This window comes from Thalassophryne amazonica, chromosome 16 (genome assembly GCF_902500255.1).
Source record: "Thalassophryne amazonica chromosome 16, fThaAma1.1, whole genome shotgun sequence".
Classification (NCBI taxonomy): Eukaryota; Metazoa; Chordata; class Actinopteri; order Batrachoidiformes; family Batrachoididae; genus Thalassophryne; species Thalassophryne amazonica.
The window spans coordinates 66,628,241-66,653,613 of record NC_047118.1 but is presented as its reverse complement, the minus strand read 5'-3'; the positions used below and the strand labels follow the sequence as shown (position 1 = coordinate 66,653,613).

General features: G+C 42.5%; 1 protein-coding gene across 4 annotated transcripts in view; it reads right to left on the bottom strand.

The window, feature by feature from the left end:
* Window positions 1-25,373, bottom strand: part of clec16a (C-type lectin domain containing 16A) — a 148,120-nt gene that overhangs the window by 110,066 nt on the left and 12,681 nt on the right. For 3 of the 4 annotated variants that reach the window (XM_034189764.1, XM_034189767.1, XM_034189766.1), the window contains exons 4-6: window positions 24,702-24,850; window positions 17,080-17,185; window positions 12,363-12,368 (exon numbers count right to left, since the gene is read on the bottom strand). In XM_034189764.1, coding sequence (XP_034045655.1) covers window positions 12,363-12,368; window positions 17,080-17,185; window positions 24,702-24,850 — 261 coding nt within the window. The remainder of the gene's footprint in view (window positions 1-12,362; window positions 12,369-17,079; window positions 17,186-24,701; window positions 24,851-25,373) is intronic. The other variant, XM_034189765.1, reaches the window with a different exon arrangement.

Genomic DNA, 25,373 nt, shown 5'->3' with positions numbered 1-25,373 from the left:
TCATGGACTGGCACCTTCCTACCTGGTGGACCTGGTTAAGCCCTACGTACCTACGAGGCCCTTGCGTTCGCAGGGCGCAGGGCTTCTGTGTGTTCCGAGGATGAACAAGAAGTCTGTCAGGTATAGAGCCTTCTCCTACCGTGGTCCGACTCTTTGGAACGATCTACCTACTGTTACTCGGCAGTCTGACAAGGAGGAGACTTTTAAATCAAGACTGAAGACCCACTGTCTTATTAATTTAATTTGTTTGTGTTTGCTTTGTAATTTTCCTTTGATTCTTCTGTGTTTTATCTTTTTATTGCGCTTTTCTTGCTTTTAACTTTGATTTTAGATTAATTTGTGTTGTGAATTGTGTGAAGCGCCTTGGGGCGACTTTGTCGTGAGTTGGCGCTATACAATTTAATAAACTGAAATTGAAATGTGGACTCAGACCACAGCACACTTTTCCACTTTGCATCTGTCCATTTTAAATGAGCTCGGGCCCAGAGAAGGCGGCAGCGTTTCTGGATGTTGTTGATGTATGGCTTTCACTTTGCATCGTAGAGTTCTAACTTGCACTTGTGGATGTAGCAACAAACTGTTTTCTGAAGTGTTCCTGAGCCCACGCGGTAAGATACTTTACACAATGATGTCAGTTTTTAATGCAGTGCCGCCTGAAGGATCGAAGGTCACAGGCATTCAATGTTGGTTTTTGGTCTTGCTGCTTACGTGTAGAAAGTTCTCCAGATTCTCTGAATCTTCTGATTAAATTATGGACTGTAGATGCTGGAATCCCTAAATTCCTTGCAGCTGAACATTGAGAAACATTGTTCTTAAATTATTGGACTATTTTTTTCGTGCAGTTGTTCACAAAGTGATGATCATCACCCCATCTTTGCTTGTGAATGGCTGAGCCTTTTGGGGATGCTCCTTTTATATTCAATCATGACACTCATGTGTTTCCAATTAGGTGTTCTTTGAGCATTCATCATGTTTCCCAGTCTTATGTTACCCTATCCCAACTTTTTTGAAACGTGGACCAGGCATCCATTTCAAAATGACCAAACATTTGCACAAAAACAACAAAGTTTATCAGTTTGAACATTAAATATCTTGTCTTTGTGGTGTATTCAATTGAATATACAGTGAGGAAAATAAGTATTTTAACACCCTGCAATTTTGCAAGTTCTCCCACTTAAAAATCATGGAGGGGTCTGAAATTTTCATCTTAGGTGCACGTCCACTGTGAATATAAAAAAAAAAAAAATCTGGACATCACAATGTATGATTTTTTAAAATAATTTATTTATATATTACTGCTGCAAATAAGTATTTGAACACCTGTGAAAATCAATGTTAATATTTGGTACAGTAGCCTTTGTTTGCAATTACAGAGGTCAAACGTTTCTTGTAGTTTTTCATCAGGTTTGCACACAGTGCAGCAGGGATTTTGGTCCACTCATCCATACAGATCTTCTCCAAATCTTTCAGGTTTGGAGTTTCAGCTCCCTCCAAAGATTTTCTATTGAGTTCAGGTCTGGAGACTGGCCAGGCCACTCCAGGACCTTGAAATGCTTCTTACGGAGCCCCTCCTTAATTGCCCTGGCTGTGTTTGGGGTCACTGTCATGCTGGAAGACCCAGCCATGACCCATCCTCAATGCTCTTACTGAGGGAAGGAAGTTGTTTGCCAAAATCTCGGAATACATCACCCCATCCATCCTCCCTTCAATACAGTGCAGTCACCCTGTGCCCTTTGCAGAAGAGCACCCCCAGAGTATGATGTTTCCACCCCCTTGCTTCACGGTTGGGATGGTTTTCTTGGGGTTGTTCTCATCCTCTAAACATGGTAAGTGGAGTTGATTCCAAAAAGCTTTATTCTGGTCTCATCTGACCACATGACCTTCTCCCATGTCTTTTCTGGATCATCCAGACGGTCACTGGTGAACTTCAAACGGGGCTGGACATGTGCTGGCTTGAGCAGGGGGACCTTGCTGCCCTGCAGGATTTTAAAACATGACAGCATCATGTGTTACTAATGTAATCTTTGTGACTGTGGTCCCAGCTCTCTTCGGGTCATTGACCAGGTCCTCCTGTGTCGTTCTGAGCTTTCTAAGACTCATCCTTACCCCACAAAGTGAGATCTTGCATGGAATCCCAGACCAAGGGAGATTGACAGTCATCTTGTGTTTCTTCCACTTTCTAATAGGATTATACAGGTAGATGTTAACACCTGCTGGGCATTGCTGCCTGTCGCACCTCCTCCGGTGCCCATGGGTCAGCTGCAGGGTCATCAGCCAGAAACCACAATTCACCAACGTTTCGCTCCTTTAATTCTGGTACGTCTCCTGGTGGCGGAGCAGTGACAGGGACGTCTCCTTGTCACCCACTGCAGCTGATAGTTGTTTTCCCCTGCGGCTGTTGTCTGGGGTTAGGTGTTCTTCTCCCACGTTTTGTCCTTCCTCCTGAGCCACAGCCAAAAGCTCCCTTTTTCAGCCTCTTCTGCCAGGTCCTTTGTTACCTTCCTGAGCCTTCCTCCGGTGAGTCCCACGTCCCTCAGGAGGCGTGTGGTTGACAAACCAATGAAGCCTCGACACCTGACCTCTACTGGGTAGATGGTGGTCTTCCAGCCAGCCTCCCGGCACTCAGCAGCCAGCTCTGAGTACTTGGCCCTCTTACGTTTGAAGGCGGCCTCAATACCCTCCTCCATAGGTACTGTGAGCTCGATGAGGATCGCTGCTCTTGCCTTGGCTGACCACACAACTATGTCTGGCCGGAGGGATGTGGTGGTGATCTCCATGGGGAACTGAAGCTTCCTGTCAAGGTCGACCCTCATGCTCCATTCCTGGTCAGGGGAGAAGGGCCTTGATGTCTGTCTTGGCCTGATGCTTCTCCTGACCCCTCCCTCCGCAATAAAGGTGGTGAAGTCCTCTGAAGGTGGTGGTGTTTTACTTCATTGTCGGCACTCCTCCGGCATTTCGGCTAGCTTCCTCAGGACTTGGTCATGGCGCCATCTATAGCGGCCCTGTGAGAGCGCGATCTTACAGCCTGACAAGATATGCTGGAGGCTTGCATTGGGGGCATTGCAGAGCGCACAACATTCTTCACTTCCGAACCACTGGTGGAGGTTCCGAGGGCAGGGAAGCGTGTCGTAGGATGAGCGGATGAGGAAACTTAGTCTTGCCTGTGGGATCTTCCACACATCTGACCAACTGATGTTCCTGTTTGTAATTCCCTCCCAGGTTGTCCAGCTTCCTTGCCGACCCTGCAACATGACTTTGATCTTATAGCGATCTTCCTCCATCCTCATCACCTCCGCCACCACCATCTCCTTCCTTTCCTTTCGGTTGGCCTTGGACCAGAAGCGTGGTGCCTCTCCCCATCCTAGGCCTGCCCTTCCTACCTGGACTCTGCCGATGATCTCCTGATGTTGGAGCCAACTGATGGCTTGGTTGACCTCGGTCTGGGCATTCCACTTGCGGCCCGTCAGCACCTTGGCATTGGCATTCCTTACGGACTTATCTGTGGACTCCCTAAGCTCGAGGACCAACCTGGGTTTCTCTTGCATATAGCCCAGCTGTAGTGACTTTTGTGGTAGCTGCAGCATGGTTTTTCCAAAGAGGCCAGCTTCAGATAGGCACCGTGGCAGCCCCAACCACTTTCGGATGAATGAGTTGGCTTTCCCATCCATCTTAGTCACGGTCAATGAGGGGATCTCACTCATTTTCAGGGGCCACATTACCCTCTGGTAGAGCGTAAATTGGTAGCACCAGACCTTGTATTTCCCAGGGAGTTGGTTTTCGTCGATCCTTGCCAGGCCATCACAGAGCTGTTTCATGACGGTTTTCCCCATCTGCTTATCAGACAGCTCTGCGGAGTACTGCCTCCCCAGGCTTTAATAAATAATCATAACAGTTGTTGTCTTCTACCAAGCTGCTTGCCTGTTGTCCTGTAGTCCATCCCAGCCTTGTTCAGGTCTACAGTTTTGTCCCTGGTGTCCTTAGACAGCTCTTTGGTCTTGGCCATGGTGGACAGGTTGGCGTGTGATTGATTGAGTGCATGAACAGGTGTCTTTTATACAGGTAATAAGTTCAAACAGGTGCAATTAATACAGGTAAAGAGTGCAGAATAAGAGGGCTTCTTAAATAAAAAATTAACAGGTCTGTGTGAGCCAGAATTCGTGCTGGTTGGTAGGTGTTCAAATACTTATTTTCAGCAGTAACATACAAATAAATGTTTTAAAAAAATCATACATTGTGATTTCCAGATTTTTTTTTCTTTTTAGATTATGTCTCTCACAGTGGACATGCACCTAAGATGAAAATTTCAGAACCCTCCATGATTTCTAAGTGGGAGAACTTGCAAAATCGCAGGGTGTTCAAATACTTATTTTCCTCACTGTAGGTTGAAGAGGATTTGCAAATCATTGTATTCTGTTTTTATTTACATTTTACACAACGTCCCATCTTCATTGGAATTGGGGTTGTATAAAAACAATCATTAGTTGCACCAACCTAAGGCAAGCTGTCATTAAATACAAAGAAACCTGATTTGCTGTAAGTGAGCAAGTAATAATATTCAGTCTTAGGGTACATACAGTATCTCAGTCTAAAAACATTTGGTCATGTGTAAAATTAAAGTAAAAGATGCAGATTATTCTCTTCTTCTTCTTTGTCTTTTGGCTGTTCCCGTTAGGGGTCGCCATAGCAGATCAATCGTTTCCATCTCACCCTGTCCTCTGTATCTTCCTCTGTCACACCAACTACCTGCATGTCCTCCCTCAGCACATCCATAAACCTCCTCTTTGGCCTCCCTCTTCGCCTCCTGCCTGGTGGCTCCATCGTCAGCATCCTTTTCCCTATATACCCTGGGTCCCTCCCCTGCACATGTCCAAACCATCTCAATTTCGCCTCTCTGACTTTGTCTCCAAACCGTCCCACCTGAGCTGTCCCTCTGATATGTTCATTCCTAATCTTGTCTATTCTTGTCACTCCCAAAGAGATTCTCAACATTTTCAGCTCTGCCACCTGTCTTTTTGTTAGTGCCACCCTCTCTAAGCCATACAACATAGCTGGTCTCATTACTGCCTTGTAAACTTTCCCCTTCACTCTTGCTGATATTCTTCGGTCACAAATCACAAATCTTCTTCACCTCTCTACCACACTCTCCATTACTTTGAACAGTTGACTCCAAATATTTAAACTCATCTACTTTCACCACTTCTACTCCTTGTAACTGCACTATTCCACTGGGCTCCCTCCCATTCACACACATGTACTCAGTCTTGCTTCTACTGACTTTCATTCCCCTTCTCTCCAAAGCATATCTCCACCTCTCCAGACTAGACAACTTGCTCTCTACTCTCACTACAAATCACAATGTCATCTGCAAACATCACAGTCCATGGGGACTCCTGTCTGATCTCATCCGTGAACCTGTGTATCACCACAGCAAACAAAAAAGGACTCAGAGCTGATCCTTGGTGTAATCCCACCTCCACCTTGAATGGCTCTGTCATTCTGACTGCGCATCTCACCGCTATCACACTATTCTTGTACATGTTCTGCACTACCCTAACATACTTCTCTGCCACTCCAGACTTCCTCAAACAATACCACAGCTCTTCTCTTGGCACCCTATCATAAGCTTTTTCTAAGTCCACAAACACACAATATAACTCTTTCTGGCATTCTCTGTACTTCTCCAACAGTATTCTCAAGGCAACCATTGCATCTGTAGTGCCCTTTCTCGGCATGAAACCATATTGCTGATCACAGATCTTCACCTGTTTTCTAAGCCTAGCTTCTACTACTCTTTCCCATAACTTCATGCTGTGGCTGATCAGCTTTACGCCTCTGTAGTTACTGCAGCTCTGCACATCACCCTTGTTCTTGAAAATAGAAACCAGCACACTTCGTCTCCAGTCCTCAGGCATCCTCTCACTTTCCAAGATTTTATTAAACAATCTGGTTAGAAACTCTACTGCCATCTCTCCTAGACATTTCCATGCCTCTACTGGAATGTCATCTGTACCAACTTCCTTTCCACTCTTCATCCTCTTCATAGCAGCCCTCACTTCTTCCTTACTAATCTCTTGTACTTCCTGATTTACTCTCACCACATCATCCAGCCTTTCTCTCGCTCATTTTCTTTATTCATCAGCTCTTCAAAATATTCCCTCCACCTTCTCAGCACACACTTCTCACTTGTCAGCACACTGCCATGTGCATCTTTTATCACCCTAACCTGCTGCACATCCTTTCCAGCTCTGTCCCTTTGTCTGGCCAATCGGTACAAGTCCTTTTCTCCTTCCTTACTATTCAACTTCTTGTACAGCTCGCAAAATGCCTTTTCCTTCGCTTTTGCCACTCTTTTCGCCTTACACCGCATCTCCTTGTACTCCGGTCTACTTTCTTCATCTCTCCGACTATCCCAAAACTTTTTCGCCAACCTCTTTCTCCTTATGCTTTCCTGGACCTCTTCATTCCACCACCAAGTCTCCTTGTCTTCCTTCCACTGTCCAGATGTCATACCCAGTACTGTCCTAACTGTCTCCCTCACCACATCTGCAGTACTTTTCCAGTTGTCCAAAATTGCTTCCCCTCCAACCAGTGCTTCTTTCACCTGCTCGCTAAATTTCACACAGTCTTCTTCCCTCAGCTTCCCCCATCTGATCCTTTGTTAAGCTTTCACTCTCTTCTTCTTCTTTACCTCTAAAGTCATCCTACAAACAACCATCCTATGCTTTCTAACGACACTCTCTCCTGCCACCACGTTACAGTCTCTGATTTCCTTTAGCTTGCATCTCTTATAAAGAATGTAGTCCACCTGTGTGCACCTTCCTCCACTCTTATATGTTACCCTGTGCTCCTCCCTTTTCTTAAAGTAGGTATTCACCACAGCCATTTCCATCCTTTTTGCAAAATCAACAACCATCTGTCCTTCCCCATTCCTATCCTTGATACCATATCTACCCATTACTTCCTTATCACCTCTGTTCCCTTCACCAACATGCCCACTGAAGACCGCTCCTATCACCACTCTTTCATGCTGGGGCACACGCTCCACCACCTCATCTAACACACTCCAGAAATCTTTCTCCATCTAACAACCTACCTGTGGGGCATATGGACTGATGACATTCATCGTCACCCCTTCAATTTCCAACTTCACACTCATCACCCTGTCAGACACTCGCTTAACCTCCAACACACTTTTAACATACTCTTCCTTTAAAATGACCCCAACACCATTTCTCTTCCTGTCCTCACCATGGTACAACAACTTGTACCCACCACCGATGCTCCTGCTCTTACTTCCCTTCCACTTGGTCTCTTGCACACACAATGGGCCTCATGTATCAATGTTGCGCACTTGTGGCGTAAATTTACGGCGTAAACTTGAAATACACCAAAGTCGCCGTGACATGTATCAAGCAGTGCGCACCTGCCCATTTCTGGGGCTTCTGGTGAAGCCGGAAAGACGGCAATGAAAAAGAACTCCACCAATCACGACGCGTGCCAATAGAGCGTCAAAAGCGGCTGTCGTATCAATTGCTTTGTAGTATATAATCAGTAAAGTGTTACAGTGGTCCCTCATTAATCGCTGGAGTTACGTTCTAAAAAATAGCCCGTAATACGTGAAACCGCGACGTAGTCAGCGTTATTTTTTACAATTATTATAGACGTTTTACGGCTGTAAAACCCCTCACTACACACTTTATACACTTTTCTCAATCAGGCATGAACATTTTCTCACTTTTCTCTCGTGTGTAAACACTCTCAAAGTTCAAACCTTAGTAGGAAAATAATACCAAACTTTTTTCAGGCCCAAACATTTGTTTGAGAAATAAAAATAGAACGTTTTCCTATAAATAATTATGATGGCATTTAGAACTAACAAATTAATTTTAACGATCAACGAACGAGGTCGGACGCATAAAAAATTATTAATAGTGACTGACCAGTATGTCACAGATCGAGCCTCTGCGTCCTGACGCCGCGCCTTTCCCACTCACACCTGGCTGCAGCAGGTGTCTGTGTCCGTGTGACAAACACAGTTATGAGTAGTTGTTGGCGCTCTTTTTTCTTCTTGGCAACAAGATTCTTATAAACAGATACGCAGAACACAGAACACTGTAAAAAAAAAAAAGGCATGCAAAATTGGACTAAAAACTCCGCGAGACTCCGAGGCCACGACAGGTGAACGGCGTTATAGCGAGGGACCACTGTATTCTCTTTTCACATGTCAATAATTCTTGACATGTGGATATTTGCTCGCTCAATTAATAAGACACGCCTAATCTGTCAGATTTCTTTACTTGTTAAATGTATTTCTGTATTTATTTTATTGTGACAACCGAATAGAGACGACAAAACCTGATAGCAGCACGAGCGAATTAAGGGAATGACGAAACTACAGTTATTATCAATTTCATAGTCTACAACGATCACACCACATAAAGTTAAGCTCAGCGCTGCTCTGGCTCCAGGCTGGAAGTCTGGAGAAAAAGACGAGCAACGCTGTCTTTGCAGTAACGCTGTAGCCATGGATCGTGCTCCATAACAATCCCGCAACAGCGGGATTTGTATTGATTATTATGTAGTATAATCAGGAAAGTGTTATTTATGTAACATATGCATTGATTTGTATAATGGCACTGTTTATCATGTTGATCATCTTCATTTTTATGTGGATTCCAGCGCTGGTTCATTTTGGTGTATAATTTACGCCACCTCTCGACCTGGTGTATATTTTCAGCGCAGCGTACGCCAAAGACCACACTGATAAATGCCAAGTAGCGCAGCCGTTTTGGTTTACACCCCATATACGCTAAAATATCGCTGTACGCAACGTTGATACATGAGGCCCAATATGTCTACCTTTCTCCTCTCCATCATATCAGCCAGCTCTCTCCCTTTACCAGTCATACTACCAACATTCAAAGTTCCCACTCTCATTTCCACCCTTCTAGTTTTTTCTTCTCCCGCTGTTTGTGGAAACGTTCTCCTCCTCTTCTTCGTCGTCTTCGCCCAGCAGTAGCCAATTTCCACCGGCACCAGCACCGGTGGCAGACACGGTTAACCCGGGCCACGACCGATCCGGTATGGAATATGATTCTTAGTCTGCATAGTTGGTTTGGCTTGTTTTACACCGAATGCCCTTCCTGACGCAACCCTCCTCATTTATCCAGGCTTGGGACCGGCACTCAGAATGTACTGGCTGCACACCCCATGTGGCTGAGTTGTGCAGATTATTCTCTACCTGCACAAATTACATTCGAGTATTCATGTATTGTGGATCGCAACATGTTTTTTGTTTTTTTTTAACTTTCCCAGATTGCTCTCAGTGTTCTGCAATGTTACTTTTATAACAGATTACACCAGCTTTCAGACCCCATTAGGGAATCTTTTTTTAACCCAATACCCATTTTTTGTGAGAGGGGGGAAAAAAAAATTTAAACAAACCTAAACCCGCACAAACAGGTAAAACAGTTTCCTTTTAGTCAACATTTATAACTTTTATACCAAGGAAGATGAACAAGGCAGTAAAACTTATTATATAACGGCTGACTGGCTCCTTGTCATTTGATTGGTGTTTTATATGTCACGTGACATGGATTATTCGTCCCATCTGAGTTGTGTTGCATTTAGTGTGCAAATTTGGTTCCATACGTTTTGTAACACTGTACGCTGTGGACCCCGCCCACTAGTGAGGGCGGCATTTAACTAAACATGGCGGAGTTTGTTTAGCTGACAGACGATGATTTTAAGGAGCTAATTGACCGTGCTAATTCTTCTAACACACACACACACAAAAAAAATCAAATCCACAATGATGTAAACCGTCTGGAGGCAGAAAGAGCTGTTAGGATGAAGAGGATGTGAAGTTAGGATGTAGAGCTGGACTAATTTCTGATGCCATTTTTCGCTGGACTGAAGTCTTTTTTTTTTTTTTGGAAGTTCATAAAGTCAGTGCACAGCATCATGGACTACATCGTCAAAATTATTTCTGAACTATCGAACTGTTTTTCCAAGTTGACAGAGAACAATTTTGGACTCCTATTTAAAATTTGTGTTGGACTGTTGACGTCAAACCACAAGTGACGCACACCAAAATGTAAGTCCCTTTAGAGTTGTTTAGAAATCATCAAATGACAAGCATCTGTTTTAGCCGTTACAGCAAAACAAGTAATGAATGATTTTACATTCTTTCAATGGAATGAACATTTAACGGTCAAAGCTGGAAAGTACCATACAACTCGGCTTTGCCTCGTTGAATGGAACATTCCATCTTTCACCTCATGAAATATTCATACCATTGAACTCATAAACATTAATTATTTGTATACTATTCCTTGTGACTTATAAGAGGTTGAGCTTGTAAAAAAAGATACATTTACTTGAGAAGCACATGCACTCATTTTCTGACATTTTATAGACTTTGGACGGTATCCTCGGTGCATCTCAAAGCCCACTCAAAGAGCTCCTAACTTAGCCTAAAATATCCTGGCAAGGACTCCCAGCCTCAGAGAGACTCAATAGGTGTCTGAGAGCAAGTCTGGGCCAGGAGTTGACAGAAACTCTCTTAATGAGAAGGTGGGGTTGACCCCGCTGCCAAGTATGACGTCATCCTGAAAGAGCTATGATTGGTTGTCACAGAAAGGGAAGGAAAAATTAAAAAAATAAATGCACTCTCTGCTTCTACATATGGATGAACAGTAAAATAAACCAATCACATAACTGCATTAAGAAATGCGTAATCGTGAAAATAATTTAATGTCATGATGACAATACTCAGCAAAATTAGAGTGTTCGTCAGGCCAGTCGCTAAACCTGTAAATTCTTGTGCTGCAATGAATTATGGGCGTTCTATGTTTTGGGGTTTAAAATGTTATTATTGTGGTCCATGTTAGTTTAACAGTGTTGTTAGCGTTTTTGATTTATTGTGTTTTTGTAGTTCAATTGGTTTAGTGAGTTATGTGTCACCATAAGTCAAAACTGTATCTTGGGTGATGCTGTCCCTTCACCGTCTGTGTTGTTTTATCTGAAAATTAAGTGCGCTTCCTAGCAGCAGAGTGCCAAAAAGACAAAAGCTCTCACTCGTGTTTCATTATTCCACACAGTTCACCACAAAATAAATTGTTACACAGCTTGAAAATGTTTGAACATCTCATTCATGTGCCGATTATCTACATATTAAAAGGGTGCGTGGGTGTGTGAATTTATTAATAAGTTCAATCTAAGTACATAATTGTAAATATGTAAAAAATACGTGCATGACACAAGAAAGCGAAAACACTTATTTCTGTTGTCCATTTAAAAACTAAATGACAAAACAGAAGTAATAATAATAAAAATAATGATAATATTAATGTGTGAATATAATAACAACCTAAACAATTTATAAATACATTAAGACAGTAAATTAACATAAAATAATTACGCAGATCAAGCTGGTAGCGTGTTACTGACTCACTGTCATCCTACATATGGAGAATGTCTCTGCTTCCTCTGTGTCTTTTCCGCCATCTTGTCTGCTTAAGGCCTAAGGTACTTTGCGGACAACTTCAATCTTACCAAGAGAAAATTCTGAGAAATGTCTAAGAATTCGAGGAATTCTAAGATTTTTCTTAGAATAACATTACTAGGAGCTATTATTAGTCTTAGGGTGCTTCGTGCATACGGGCCCAAATGCTTAATGAATAAAGAAAATAATGTTACAGTCCAAAAATCAAACCACCACTCCAGTTTTTTTTTAAAGGGGTGACTTTGTATAAACCTCACTACAAGACTGTAGCATTTAGAAACAGTGATCACAATCATGTACATCGCCGCCAAAATGAAAAACAACGTGCGGCTCAGAAAACATGAGGGTGAATGAACATTTATCCCAAAAAAAGAATTCAATCATACATACAGATTTCCTTTCATCTTTTCATGTAGGTGATACAGTGTGAACAACAACAAGGATTGCCAGAATATTCCTCCTAATATATTTATAACAAATACACCATTAGGAAGTAACAGGGCTGGGTATCAAACAACACCTGTTCACACTCTGTCAGATTCAGACAACTTTATTGATCCCTAAAAGGGCAGCCCTTTTAAGGATCAATATAGTTGTCTTTCAATAAAGTTGGCTCTTTAGGGATCAATAAACTTGTCTCTCCATGTCACGTGACATGGTCATTGTCAAATAATCTTTCACCGATTTTTGTATAATCAATCTTATAAGTTTAACAGCAACTGTACCTACAGTATGAAATTAGCTAACCAATGCCTGTTTATAGGTGTCAGCTTCAGCTTAAAGGTTTAGCTAGAAGAAAGCAAGTTGTTCAGATACCCAGCCCCAAATAAAGGCTGAATGAATGGAACCAACTTACATGAAACTGGAGTTAGGCAGATGAGGTGTGCAGAGGGAGGAGGGAGAGAGACAAGGAGAGCAAGAGGAGGAGAAGTGGTTGTTGAACAGGAAGGGGGAGAGGGGGAAACAGACACAGGGTTAATATGAGTAAAGGGGTGGCTGTGGGCGGGTGGAGGTTGGGACGGACCCTGCAGGTACTGAACAATCACAAGCTGCAAAGAATGGCAAACCTCACAAAGCACTCTGTAACGTGCAAATTTTACAAGCACATCTTATCTCGTGGCATGCCTTATCTTGCAATGAAGCAACAAAAAGTTTTAACATTTTGTGTGTCTGTAGCCGGTAGTAATACAGTGTAAATAAAGTGTCCCATCCTGTGCCAGGTTTGTAGTTTGTATTGCAGTTAATAGGAATACTTGTCCTGAAAAAGCAACAGAAAGTATCAGATATGAAAGATCTAAGATAAAATTTTCAGTGCAGCATACAGATTAAAAATCACATCCCTCCGCCCCCCCCCCCCGCCCAGGTACAGCAGTCATATTTAAAGTGTTTAAGTTACACCTTAACAAAAAAGTAAAAAACAAAAAGGTGAAGACTTACCTAAACTTCAGTGAGTGTAAGTTAAAAGAGTTTTGGAATCCCCCCAAAAAGGAGTTTTTACAGTTTAAAAGAGGTCTTCATGGTTCTGAATAACCAAGACTCTACTCAGGATTTGAGTCAATTAAGTCAAAACTCCATTCACTTTATTTTTTCTGCTGGTTTTATTGGCAACAAACCAATAGCATGTTTTTCTTATTGCTTATCATTAGGGCATGAATTTATCTCATGCTATTTGTAATATGTTTTTAATTTAGCATTTGCATTTTTGCCTGTTTAACTTTCTTTTTATTGAGAAATTCTATTATGGAGATCACTTTGAAATCTTCTGAAAAAGTGCCATATGAATAAATTGTATTACTATTATTACCGCTACAACATGAAACACAATAAAGAGGATGTCTCTAAAGTGGCATTGAAACCAGGTTTGGGCAAGCCCATGAGATGTTTTACATTTTTTTGAAATTCAGGATTAGCAATGTTTATAATATTGAAATAATGGCATTTACTGAAAATGTTGTTGGAATAGTTTCAGTTCAAATTTTAATGCAGATCAGAATAACATCACAGAGTCAGGAGACTCTCTGGGGAGTGGGGGTTGGCATTTCCACTTACTGCTTCAAAATTACACCAAAAATATTACAAGGAAATGAGAGTTGTGCATCACAGCAGTGTTGTCAACTGCTCAACAGAATAGATGAACTATACAGTTTCTGATGTTAAAGAACTCACTCACTGTAATTGCTGCATTTGCTGTATTTGATGCTTCCACAACAGATTCCTTCATACGGCTAATGACCCGACCAGCAATACATATCCAACATCAGAAAGTGGCATTCAAGAAATACAGGCATTTCTCTTCACATTAACATTTGCAGAGGTACATGTGATGACATCGCTGTTGTGAGGCTTTCTTCAGTCAGTACAGAGTGACAGAATCAGACCAGACAAACAACGAAAAAGTGAAGTTTGAAAGTACACAGCATTACGTGCAGCAACAAACAAACAGTTACAGGGGCACAAACACATAGCTGTAGTGACGTTGCACTGACTGTGTGCAGATGCAATGGTACGCCCAGAAAAAAAAAGTGAAATGTTTGCAGAAAAGCCAAACCTGCCCACTGTATCACCAGTGGCAGCAACTGGCAACAGAGCCTGAAATGGAGCAACTGTGCCGATAGGTTTAGCAGACGTTCAAACAGCTGGAACTTGGCTATTATTTCAAGTGTTGCATGTGCGGCCTGTGCCTGAATGCAGTGGTGGACAAGAAGAAGAAGTCAGTCCTATATCGGCCCTGAGGCTCACTGGTACTAATGATTAGCCTATGAGAGTCTATGACTCCCCCTGGACAGGACCTCAGTCCATCACAGGTTACTTCCCCAGTGAAAGGGTGGTACCCATTTACAGCTGGGTGGACTGTGATGATGCAGATTAAGTGCATGTTCAAGGACACAAGTAGCCAGCTTGATATGAATCAAACCCTGGTCTTCATATTGGTAGTGCAATTCTTTATTTGCTGTTTATATAATGGCTGAGTAGATCCTTGTCATTTGATTGGTGCTTTGTATGTCACGTGACATTGGTTATTCGTCCCATTGTTGCATTTAGAGTGTAATTTGGTTCCATTGCCCGCTTCTGCTGTGTCGATCCCGAACGGGAGCAGCTGAAAGTAAAAGAAGAGCACGGTTCTACCACCACCAGCGCCATCCTGCTTGTGTGAGCGTGCACATTCACACAAGTGGGACAGAGCTTAGCTTTAACACAAACATGGCGGAGTTTGTGTTGCTGACGGACGACAATTTGAAAGAGCTAATTGACGGTGCTACTTCTTCTAACACACACACACACACACACACAAAATCTACTGCGCTATAAGCCATCTGGAGGCATGAAGAGCTGTTCGGATGAAAAGCTGACGTGATTTTTCTCTGGACTGAGGAACTACACGAAGTCTTTTTTTTAAATGGAAGCATTAGGTCAGTGCACAGCATCACCGGACTACACGTCACAATTTGGACTCCTATTTAAAGTTCATGTTGGACTTTAGCAGCAGTGGAACACCAAAATGTAAGTCCCTTTTCTGCTGTTTATGAATTATTATACCATGGTCAGTGAGAATTCCATGTCTAACTGGCGTGCATTATTTTCGTGTACAGCGGTCCCTCGTTTATCGCGGGAGTTACGTTCTAAAAATAACCCGCGATAAGCGAAATCCGCGAAGTAGTCAGCGCTATTTTTTGCAATTATTATAGATGTTTTAAGGCTGTAAAACCCCTCACTACACACTTTATACACTTTTCTCAAACAGGCATTAACATTTTCTCACTTTTCTCTCCTGTGTAAACACTCTCTTTTTTCTTCTGGGTGAGAAGATTATTAACAGACACACGCAGAACTCTCCCTTCCCTCACTGCCTCCGCAAGTATGGATGCGGGACCCGCAAAGGATCCAAGTCCTCTCTCGGTGGCCACGGAGCTCTGCGGCTGCAGTCAACATCCGCATCAAAACAGCGAGCGTAGTCTCTGGACCTGTTACCAGATTTGGCGCAGCTCCGCACAGCAGATAGGAGGGCGGTGTGAGTGGGCCGCTGCTGCGTTTACCGAGCCCGCAGACTCAGTAAGCGCATCGGAGACAGTGAGAGCAATCACGGTGATGCCGACCGGTGCTGCGACCGGCTCGCCTAATAAGGACGCAGAACACAATGCGCTGTTAAAAAAAAAAAAAAAAGCATGCAAAATTGCACTAAAAAAATCTGCAAAACTGCGAGGCCGCGAAAGGTGAACCGCGTTATAGCGAGGGACCACTGTATACGCACACGTAGCTCGGCGAGTTAAGTCACTGTTATAATCACTCCGCTCTGGTCGCCACCATAGCAACGCGCAAATCAGTTGGTGCAGATCAGCTGTGTTTTGACAAGGGAATGACAGAAATGTGATAAAACATGGATTTCCAAGTGAATTTTAATATTTTTGACCAAAATAAAATGTTTGAGGAATGGAAAGAGGAGGAGAGCAGACAAGAAGAAGAGCAAAAGCAACGGCATAAAGATTTAACATTGGACGAACTGGACAAGACTGAAGACGGGAAAGAAGAAGTATCCTTACGGGCTGCCGGAGTGCTCCACATCAAAACAGCGAGCATAGTTTCTGGACCTGTTGCCAGAGTTGGCCGCAGCTCCACAAAGCAGAGAGGGGGGCGGTGTGAGTGGCCCGCTGCAGCGCGAGCCCGCAGACACGGTAAGCGCATCGGCGGCAAAATGTCTTGAGACTGGCATAAAATAGTCCCAAATACTTACGCATTTTTATCAAGTTCTGTTAACTTAAATAAATATTTGTGTGTTAGCTCACTGTGTGGGACCATGGTATAAGCACATTAAACTCAAAGCCGTGCATTATACGGTTTGAATGCATGACGCGGAGTCTAAAACACCACAACGCGAAGTAGATAAAATATCAAATGACAAGGATCTATTTTAGCCGTTATATGAAACAAATAATGAATGTTTTTACATTCTTTCAATGGTACGAATATTTCATGAGGCGAAAGCTGGAACATATTCAACGAGGCTTCATAAACAAACATTCATCATTTGTATACTAGATACCACACTGTAATGTACTATTTTATTTTTCTTTTATTCATTCATTTTATGAACATGTTTTTATATTTCTTAATAAATAACTAGGAAACAGAAAGTTTGCCAATAACTGTGTCATGCTACTATTTTGTGTGTTTATTTTTATTTCACAATATGAAATTTGTTGTTGCCACACAATAACGTTGGGACATTTATAAAACGGCTTCCCTTGCATTTATTTTTTGCCATATTTTAAGTCCTGTTCTTAAAATTTAGGGGTGTCAATAATTCTGAGCAAGAGTGTACTTGCGCTCTTTTTAAACTAGCCACCAAAGCGTAACTTTGTATTAAAATAATCCCTGTAAATGGCCCAGAATGCCACTGAAGGCTAACGGTGTGTATTTGTCAAACTGTAAGCTGCTCGTCATGCTCATGCATCATACGTAGCGGCAACAAGAGTAAAGAACAAACAAAGGCGGTTAACAGCTGCAGCATTCACCGACTATGTGCGTGATTGTGCGTGTGCAGTTACAACATGCGCATGCGTGTACGTGGCACTCACCTTTGTAGACGTTGAGCGTGATGGTGCGGACTGCAATGCGGACCATGCTTTCAGGGTGGTTGAAAAACTTAATGGCTTCGGTGTACAGGGCAAAGTCATTAGTGTGCTGTGTGTGGAAACAGACAGAGGGCGCCAGTGAGCAAATCTTAAACTGCAATGCACAATCACACAGAGAGAGACAGACAGACAGAGAGAATATAGAGATAGTAAGTCCCTTCAGCTGTTCCCTTGTTTTTCACTCGGGGTCGCCACAGCAGATCTGAGGTGGATCTGCATGTTGATTTGACACAAGTTTAACACTAGACGCCCTTCCTGTCGCAACTCCACATCATATGGAGAAGTGTGGCAGGGGTGAGGTTTAAACCGGGAACCTTCTACATTGAAACCAAGTGCACTAACCACTTGGTCACCACTCCTGCTGCCTCCATAAGAATTGTGGACAGAGATGCTGAGCTGTATTTGGGTGGTCATGGCTGATGGGTCAAGCAGGGTCAGTTCTCTGAAGGGTCAGAGAACTGAATACCGGTTATTCCAATCCACGTATCAAACTGTTTGAGACACACACTTAAGTCCAATTTGTTGCTGGAGCTCCGGTCAGCAGACTGCTGAGGCTCCAGGCACTCATGTATAAATGTATTATTCACTTTGGATAAAAGCATGATGGTAAATTATTAAACAAACAACAACAAAAAAAGTCGGCATGAGTAGCATACTTGAGCATCTCTTCATTCATTCTTTTTCTGACGCTCATCCAGGTGTGGGTTACGGCGACAGTAGACCACGCAGCTCAACCCACACTTTCCTATCCTCTGTCAAGTCCTCAAACATTTCCTGGGGGACACCAAGGCATTCTCAAACCAGCATAAAATATAACCCCCTCGAGTGTCTCCTGGATCTTCCTTGAGGTCTCTTCCCCACTGGGTGTGCCTGGAAGACCTCCAAGGTGCATCCTGACGAGATGCTCGAACCACCTCAGATGGCTCTTTTCAATGAGAAGCAGCAGTAGCTGCATTTGATACCGTGGATCATCATATTTTACTCGATAGGCAGCCAGATTCTGCACCCTTTCATTGCTATGCTGATGATACTCAATTGTACATGCCAATAACTGCTGGTACTCTCATTCACATAAAATCTTCATAAGACTGCCTTGCATCAGTGAGAAGTAGGATGTCTAGTAACTTCCTACTTTTAAACTCTGATAAGACTGAAATGATGGTTCTTGAGCCAGTGAGACATTGGCATCAATTTGACCAGCTAACGCTTAGCCTAGGCTCATGTGTTATACATCATATGGACAAAGTGAGGAACCTTGGGGTAATTTTTGATCCTACGTTGTCCTTTGACCTCCACATTAGAGACATTACTAGGACTGCTTTCTTCCATCTGCAAAATATAGAGAAGATTCATCCCATCCTGTCTATGGCTGACACTCTGATACATGCATTTACCGTATTTTCCGGACTATAAGTCGCACTTTTTTACATGTTTTGGCCGGGGGTGCGACCTATACTCCGGTGCGACTTATAAATGAAAAATATACCAGTAGGATCTCAATTAATTTACTGTAACAAAACAATTTTACGTGACAGAGTCGATCTATGTTTTAAAATGGCCACCGGAAAAGGAAATGCAATGCATCATGGGCACTGTAGTATGACAGCCATCCTATAGTTCACGCTGGTCGCGATAACCAATCAGAGAACAGAACTTTGGATGCGTATTCCTCACCTCACCCACAGCGTGTGAAGCTGACGAACTCGGTGCTTGCTGTTATTCCGGCTTGGCGAACAGAACAGCTTCAACCCTTGGATATCAATGTGAGCAGAGTGTTTAAGTTGACGCTGAGAGCAGACGAACATGGTGTTTATTCCGGGACGGCTAACAAGACAGCTTCAACCCTTGGATATCAGTGTGAGCAGAGTTGACGCTGAGAGCTGCATGGGAGCACTGAACGACGGCGGAGGATTAGCGTCTCCACTTGGAAGGAGCTGGATCGACACCGCTGGGAGGTCATGAGCTGCGCAGGTAGGCGCTGCATGGTTCGGCTCGCAATGTGGTCCGCAAAATACAAACATATCCGTAGGTAAAATGCAGCTCACGAGAGGGCACTTGAGGCTTGTGTGACTGTTCCTGCGACTTCTGACTACCATAGAAAAATAAAAATTTTAACGTTACTAATAACATAAGACAACGGAGAAGGCCCGAAAAAATGCCACCAAAAAGAAAATCATACTCTGCAGATTACAAGTTGCGACTGGTGAAATATGCATCCGAAAACGGTAGCCGTCACAATATTATCATCTGAACTTTTCATGTTAACATACCTGTATGTCCATGGGACTTATAGTCCAGTGGACCTTATTTATGGTTTATTTTTCTTTATAATGGATAAAGTGGCTGGTGCGACTTATACTCCGGTGCGACTTATTTATGGTTTGTTTTTCTTTATAATGGATAAAGTGGCTGGTGCGACTTATACTCCGGTGCGACTTATAGTCCGGAAAATACGGTATCTCTTCTAGATTGGATGATTGCAATGCTCTATTTTCTGATTTACTGCAGTCCAGCATTAGGGGTCTTCAACTGGTTCAATTGCTGCTGCCAAACTCTTGACATGGAGCAGAAGGTTTGACCACATTACACCAACTCTGGCATCTCTTCACTGGCTTCCTGTCCCTGTAAGATCAGATTTTAAGGTTCTAGTAGTGGCCTATAAAACTGTTCATGGACTGGCACCTCCCTACCTGGTTGACCTTGTTAAGGCCTACGTACTGGCTTGGACCCTGCTCTGTGGAACGATCTCCCTGCGCACATAAGGCAGTCGGACTCTAGAGATTTTTCAGTGAAGACATAAGACCCATTTGTTTTCCCTGTTTTATTGTTAGTATATTATGTTATTATGTTTGCTGTTTTTTTTTGTCTTTTTACTCTTATATTTTTGCTCTTTTATTATGTATTTAATCTTCTGATTCATTCTTTCACGTTGTGTTGTGTGACGTGCCTTGAGGCGATCTTCTAAATTGGCGCTATATAAATTAATAAATTTTGAATTTGAGCACCTTTATTCTGAGTCCCTCCCTAATATTTGAGCTTCCTGTCTCTGAGTGTCAGCTGGAAGCCCAGACAGAGGAACCTCATTTCCGCCGTTTGTATCCATAACTTTGTTCTTTCAGTCATTACTCAAAGTTCATGACCACAGGTGAGGACAGGAGCACAAACCGACTGGTAAATTGAGTCTCACTTTCTGGCTCAGCTCTTTCTTCACAACAGTCTGGTACAGAATCTGCAGAACATCAGTGTAGAGATCTTATGCTCCAGTGTACCCCTACTCGTGAACAAGACCCCAACATACTTGAGCTTCTGAACATGGGGCAATAACTCTTCTCTGACCCAGACAGAATAACCCACCTTGAGGAATCCAGCTGTACATCTTTTACCAAGTCCACAAAACACATGTAGACTGGTTGGTCATATGCCCAAGCCCCTTCTAAAATCCTTGTGAGGGCAAAACACTGTTAATTTAGAACAATTTAGAGTTAATGAGGTAAAAAGATTATAATTAAATAATTATTTGATTTTAAACAGGTGATTGTCATCATGATTTGGTACAAAACGTATCCAGTGAAGATCTAACAGATGAGGGGAGATTAAAAAAAACAAAAAAAAAACACAATGTCCCAAATTCATCTGCTTATGAGTTCCAGACAGTCCCTGACTGCAAATGATTTGCAAGAAAATTTTGAAATAGCAGTTTAATTTCTGATAGAATAATTATAATAATTATAATTTGTTTACTAAGTTTTAGTCCCTAATTGGAAGCGGACATACAGTACAACGAGTGCTGTAATTCCAACACTGTTCACAAAATGAGACACATTAAAGATATACTGAACAGCTTTGAATATCAACTATCCAGCACTGCCCTCTAGAGGAGAAGGAAATTAATAAGATTATCACTAAAGTACATCGAAAAGTGATGACTGTTGTTGAAGCCTGTACACTGTGTCCCAAAATCTGCATGAAATCTGAAGTTTTAAATTAATCCAAAACCTGAAACAATCTGGCAAGGATCCAACTGTCACTTTAGGAACAACATTCTACCTCTGTTCAAACCCTCGACTGCCTTGTCTTGTCTTGTCACGGCTCTCTTTTCTGACTGTTCCTTTCGTTTTCTCTTTATTTATTTATCAGGTCATGCCGCTAAGACAGAGTTATAACTACAATCATACAGAACAATTGGAGCTGTTTGTTCTGTTAATCCAGGTATTTACACTGAGATTCACTGTTATATTTGACATTGAACATAGTTTTGCCTATTTGTTTCCTTTACTTCCTACAGAAGTATTTTTTTCCTTTTCTTTTACTGTTGTGCACCAATGACACCAGATCAAATTCCTTGTATGTGAAAACTTAACTGGCAATAAATCTGATTCTGAGCCACACTGTGCAACATAGGTGACTCAAAATTTAATTGCATGCAGGTTGTACACAGAACCGTGAGATGAAATGTCATCATGCTGCCGTGACAACGAAGACAAAGTTTTATTTGCAGACATGTCACAACAGAGACAATGAAGCTCATTTATGATAGCGGAATGGACAAACCGTGGGCCTGATTAACGCTAAATTGCACGGGCAATCCAAACTTTGCACGTTGAGGTGGAGACAGTCTTGCAGGTGATTTACTAATAAGATAAAATGCACAATTGATAGTGGGCAGAAATGTGACAAACAGCCGTATGTAAATGAGGGTTTTCATTCACTCATTCATTCTCAACCGCTTATTTGGGTCATGACTCTTGAACCCCGTGAAAAACTGCACAGCTTTGGCATAGTCCCTGTGTAGGCTGTTGTGCGATTGCGTTCCTAGTCTTGCTTTCAGTTGCTTACTGCCACGCATGTAGCCCTCGCAACTTTTTCTGTTCACCCTTTTCCGCCTCTCACAGTCCAGTCGTGCCAACTTTTGTGTTTTTTTTTTGTTTGTTTTGACATTGTTGAAATGTGCTCTGTTCTCAAAATGGCACTCACATTGCACGCAGGGAGACAGAGAGAGAAAAACCTTGTGTGTCAGGGGTGAGACGTTTGGCTCCATGATGCTACAGACTGACACGTAGATGGATTTGATACACTGGAAAAAGTCAGAAGACATTATTTCTAAGAGGTAATGGACTTTATTAACATGCCACAATCATGGGAGAACTTAAGAATAGGGTTGGGTATCGAGAACCGGTTCTTTTCAGGTATCGTTAAGAAATTATTCGATCCACCGATATCAATAGCCTTTGTGCTTAACGATTCCCTTATCGGTCCTTCAGAGCGGCTGTGTGTTGGGAAAATTATCATTTCTCTACACTGATTGCAGCCCCTACAGTGGCTTGTAATCAACCGCTTCTGCAGTGTGACTCCACTTTGAAGTGTGAACCAATGAAGCAGTGCTTCAATCCGCTGGCTCGTTGGTTCTTTGATTCACTGCTCTTCAGAAGCGGTAACTCTACTTCGTAACCCCTCTCAAAGCCATTAAAATATGTCAATCATGAGTCACTTTTGTGTGGATTAAAGTCACTAACTGGGACTATTGTCTTGTTGCAGTCAAGAAACGAGAATCGTCTGCTCCGTTGGCACAGCTCCAAATGCTGTGCTGCTCTCTGCCAAGTCAAGTTAGAGTCCAGTCAGAATTAATAACTTCAAACCGAATTGCCGCTTTAAATAAAATAACGCCTCTTTCCAAACGCTGTAATACAGATAATAAACTACAATCGACTAAAACTTTTTTCCTCCCAAAATGAGACGTCCTGCATTCTTTATGAATTAAATCCTCACGTGCAGCACAGCCAGCTGCAAGAGCTCAGCTCAGATGTATGAAAAGACAATCATGCCAATAATGTCTGAAAGGAAATGCTTTTGACAAAAACTACAGATTTTGTTTATTTCTATTTATGTCCAGAGATCAAGGATCCACCATGTAGAGTTTATTTATGTCCAGAGTTTAAGGATCCAGTGACCAATTTCATACTTATTTACTTTAAGACTCAGTAAAATGTTGTTGACATAGAAAAACTATAAAGCCTACTTTTAGTACACAGAAAATTCACAGGAGGTATTGATAAGGGAATCAAATCGGTAAGCGGAATCGATAGATAAAATCGAATCAATACCCATCCCTACTTAAGAAGGTGAAAATGCACGGTTCTGCAGCCCACAACCGAGCACATGTGTTCCGTGCATGAGGAGTTACCGGTGACAATGTCCTCTAGCTAGTGATCTGTCCGTGGGCAGGAGTTAATGGACTTTTTATTTAACTCGCCACAATCTTGAGAGAACTGGAGGAGGTGAAAGCAAAGCAGAGATGCATGTGGCGGTCGCGCACGTGATCCGTGCATGAGGAGTGAACAGTGGACATGCACTCTCGCTACCGATCTGTCCACGAGGAGTGGACATGTCCTCTGAACATGGAAGCTTGGCTTGCCTCTTTTTCTTCTGTGGTTTTGAAGCTTCATTAACAGCAAAGTCCAGTGGGATGAATAAAATATATTAATCCAGGTATGTACTGATAAAAGGATTTTTCACCCTGGTGTGTAGCATTGCAGAGGCTTGGTGTACAGTAGCGCAGTGTTGTGAAGACTTGCTTAAAAACTGGGTACTTTCTGTGTCCAGTGCTCTACGCCGATAAAAATAAAGCGTTTCATTTTTCTACGCCGAAAAAAAATTAGACATGTTTAATTTTTTGCGTCCGTCTCGCGTAGCGCTCAGCATACTGATGCGCAGGGGAGCAAAATCTTGGCATAGTCAGAACGCCGCAATACGCAACTCTACGGTGGCTCCGGTGTGAAAGGGGCTTTAATCAAACCTGAGCGCCCCGGGGCTGTAGTCTTTTCAGGAACAACAAAAATGTTTAAAACCATGCTAAATATGTAGCACCCTAGGTATGTTGCATATACACTTAATGGCTAGAAGCTCCACTAAAAGTCCAAAACAATGATTTCTACCAAAGCAAAACACAATTCCAACACCAAGCAACTAAATGAACAAGTAGGAAAAAGACACCAGCAGCGCACACCCACAAAACCAGCATTTGAGTTTGCACTACCGATACAAACAAAACACCATATGAAAGGGGAGGTTCAACAGGTGGCTGACTGATGAGGTCACCTTCATAATCTGCACAATATATGAAACCCTGTCTTCTAGGTAATTAGTTCCGTCTCTTTTATTGTAAAAATACCTTCTGCTTTCTCAGTGTTCAATTTCAATTCAAATTCAATTCATTTCATTTATACAGCACCAAATCACAACAAAGCTGTCTCAAGCTGCTTCAGTTCACACAAGTAAGATCTAACCTTACCAACTATAGAAGTGTTGTAACGCTTCCGTAGTTCGGTTACTTCCTGTTGCATGACTGTATGTACTGAATGAGGGATCCACCGCGGTCTCTGCCTTTTAGTTTTTTTCTGTCCCATTAAACCTTTTCCTTTTTCTAATACAGGAGTCTAGGGACCCATTGTGTCCCTGTTCTTATATTCCTGTTTTGGCTCATCTGCCTTACTTTTGGAAAAAGAGACTTCCCAGCCTCTCAGTTACAGACTGACGTTACTTCCCAGCCCCCCATTCTGTGATCTCACCTCATTGTAGAAGAAATGCACAGTGTGGTTGTTCAGTTTAAGTGACAGAGTCTTGAGGAAGGAGATATAGTAGGCCATGATCTCCTCGTCCGAGAAGTCAAACTTGTGGACGATGATGGAGTTCACGTGGTTGTTGGAGAGCAGGTAATCTGTGAAAAGAGTTTTTACATCGTTAACAAAGCAGTCAATACTTCCCTCGAAGGAGGCTGCACTTTAGCCTCAGTATGTCAGACATTTAGCAGGACTACTGGAAAAGATATACCTTGGAACCTGTTTTCGAATGGCTCTTTACGATCAAATCGGTTAACAAACACATTTTTTGAATGGAAAATCCACCACTTTTCGAACAAAGTCTCTGTTCACGAAAAACCGCCACCGCAGTAGGTGGCAGTAATGCACCGTGTTGGTTTGCAATCTGCCAATAAACTCAGAAGAAAGAAAGAAAGAATGTCCGGCTTCCGGCAGAGACATGCATCAGTCACACTGCAGCTGTTGCTCTGTGAACGCTGTGTGAACATGCACATTGGATTTTCCTTTTGTTGATGGTGCTGCCCATAAAGAAGTCATTATGGGGCCAAAGAAAGAAGGCAAAGATGAAAAACCTAAGAGGAAAGTTCTGAGAACCACAATAGAGGGGAAGAAAGAGAACATTTCAAAGCATGAAACTAGTGT